General features: G+C 50.5%; 1 protein-coding gene across 1 annotated transcript in view; it reads right to left on the bottom strand.

Annotated features, from left to right (window-relative positions):
* TNFRSF13B (TNF receptor superfamily member 13B) overlaps positions 1-2,503 on the bottom strand; it is a 32,795-nt gene that overhangs the window by 9,753 nt on the left and 20,539 nt on the right. The window contains exon 3 of the mRNA XM_003800732.2: positions 876-1,012. Coding sequence (XP_003800780.1) covers positions 876-990 — 115 coding nt within the window. The 5' untranslated portion in view covers positions 991-1,012. The remainder of the gene's footprint in view (positions 1-875; positions 1,013-2,503) is intronic.

Genomic DNA, 2,503 nt, shown 5'->3' with positions numbered 1-2,503 from the left:
AAAAAAAAAAAAAAATCTTGATGTTTCTACCTTTATCTGTGTGACCTTGGATAAGCCACTTGCCTCTCTTAGTGCTGCTAAGACCCAGTCCTGCACCTGGCCATGCCTCCAGGGAGGGCACACTCCAGTGGTTGAGTTGGACACAAAACAAATACACACGAAAGAGCATAAAAGCAGATTGTGGCAAGTACTATCATGGAAAAGAACAAATTATAAAAAAGAATACCCAGCAGCAGATATTTTTGAAGACAATCAAGCTGGATATGGCCTGAGTAGATTATGTTAAGGAATTACTACTGGGGTGGTAAAAATCAAGGTTATGTTCGGGTCCTATGTATTAGAGACTCATGAGCTAGTATTTACAGGCAAAATTGTCTGAGATTTTGGATTTGCTTTAAAATACCCAAGCCAAAAATAACTGGTTGGGAAATTAAAGGCAGAACTTTTATGATTTTTTTAAGTAGATGATGGGTACACAGGGATACTGTGCTATTCTGTCCATGTATGTGTTTGATAATTTCTATAATAAAATATTTCAAAAGAAAGAAACAACAGTGGCAAAAGAGGGCCTCATTTCTGCTGGGTAGTCAGAGAAGACCTCTGACATTTGGGCTAAGACTTCCCCTTCAGGTTGGGGAAGAGGAAGCTAAGGAAGGATAAATGGAGGAAATGCATTCCAGGCAGAGGGAAAGGCATGTGCAAAGGGCCTGAGGCAGGAAAGGATCAGCATGTTCGAGAAACTGATAGGGAGCAGTGTGGCCAGAGCACAAGCAGTGTGGCCCCTCCTTAGCTACCTGACTGCAGTGGGGCCAGAGGTGGCTCTGGGGGAAAGGGGACAATCCAGCTGTCCACTGGGCTCGGGCCCCAGAACTCACTGCAGAAGGCTGTACAGGTGTGCTGGTTCCGATGGCTGCAGGTCGGTTTGCAGGAGATGCAGGTTCGCACCAGAGGGTCCCAGTACTGCTCTTCAGGGCAGGACCCCATGGCCATCCTATCCACAGGCCCTGTGGAGCTGAGAGATCAGGAACGTGAGGAGTATCCTGGGGCAGGTGGCAGCAACCTGACCTCTGCTTCTGCCTGGAGCCCTGGAGCCTGCTCACCTTCCCACACACATTCTGTCTCAGCAGGCAGAGGAGCCAAAGCTGGCTGCTGACCCAGCTGCATGACCAGCATTGTGGGGCAGCCACCTCACCCCTCGGAACCCTGGTTTCCCTATCTGTGAACCAGCAGTTCTGAGCCTTCCAGCAGTGCCCTGTGCCACCCCTGCCCTCTGTCTCAAGGCGCCACACCTCTGTCTGCCATACGACCCTCACAGTCCTCCCCTTTGCATAAGGCCCTCTTCACCCCTAACCCCCGTCCTCGGCTGGCTATTTCCTCTTCATCCTTGAGATCTCTTCTTTCTTTTCTTTTCTTTCCTTTCTTTTCCTTTCTTTCTTGAGACAGAGTCTCACTTTGTTGACCCCAAAGTGCAATGATGTCACAGCTCACAGAAACCTCAAACTTTTGGGCTCAATCTATTCTCTCACCTCAGCCTCCTGAGTAGCTGGGACTATTTTTAGAGATGGGGTCTCACTCTGGCTCAGGCTGGTCTTGAACCTGTGAGTTTGAGCAATCCACCTGCCTCGGCCTCCCAGAGCGCTGGGATTACAGGTATGAGCCATCTTGCCCAGCTGAGAGCTTTGCTTAAACTTTAGTTCCTCATGGAACCTACTCTGACCTTGCCCTGATTAGGACATAGCCCTCCTGCACACTCACAGCATCGTTTGTCACTGTGGCCACTTTCTTCTTTATGTATGACTCTTTGTTCCTGGGTCCTGCACTGCGTGTCACCTGGCAGGGACTGCACCTAACTCATGTTTACTGCCGGGTCCTTGGTGCCTGGCTAGTGCTGGAGATGGACAGGTGCCATTAAATGAATGGAGTTTTAAAAAGCAGACCCAATCAGTGCCTCTCATACAGCAAAGACTCACTAAATGCCAATTTCCTTCCCTTTTTCTTTTTTACTGAGGTGTGAAACGTGCACAGTGATGCGTGATATGTACAGCCAGGGGAGATCTCACACATGCACACACTGTGTCCTGGCATCCACACGGAGACTGAGGACATCTCCTGCATTCCCTGGGCCCTCCTGTCCAGTGCCCATTGTCAGAGGTGACTGCTACTGGGCTCCTTGTTGCCACAGGCTAATGCTGCCTGTTTTTCACCTGCTGTGTCTGTGCCACTCAAGACCTGAGACCTCGGCTCGGCGCCTGTGGCTCAAGTGGCTAAGGTGCCAGCCAGCCATATACACCTAAGGTGGTGGGTTTGAATCCAGCCCAGGCCCGCCAAAAACAATGATGGCTGCAACCAAAAAATAGCCAGCGTTGTGGCAGGCGCCTGTGGTCCCAGCTACTTGGGAGGCTAGGCAGGAGACTCGCTTGAGCCCAGGAGTTGGAGGTTGCTGTGAGCTGTGATGCCACGGCACTCTACCCAGGGGGACAGCTTGAGGCTTTGTCTCAAAAAA

The sequence above is a fragment of the Otolemur garnettii genome, unplaced genomic scaffold (assembly GCF_000181295.1).
Source record: "Otolemur garnettii isolate 467f Iridium unplaced genomic scaffold, OtoGar3 scaffold00182, whole genome shotgun sequence".
In the NCBI taxonomy this organism is placed as follows: Eukaryota; Metazoa; Chordata; class Mammalia; order Primates; family Galagidae; genus Otolemur; species Otolemur garnettii.
Note: the sequence above shows the minus strand (reverse complement) of the source record. Positions and strands in the feature narration are given on the sequence as shown.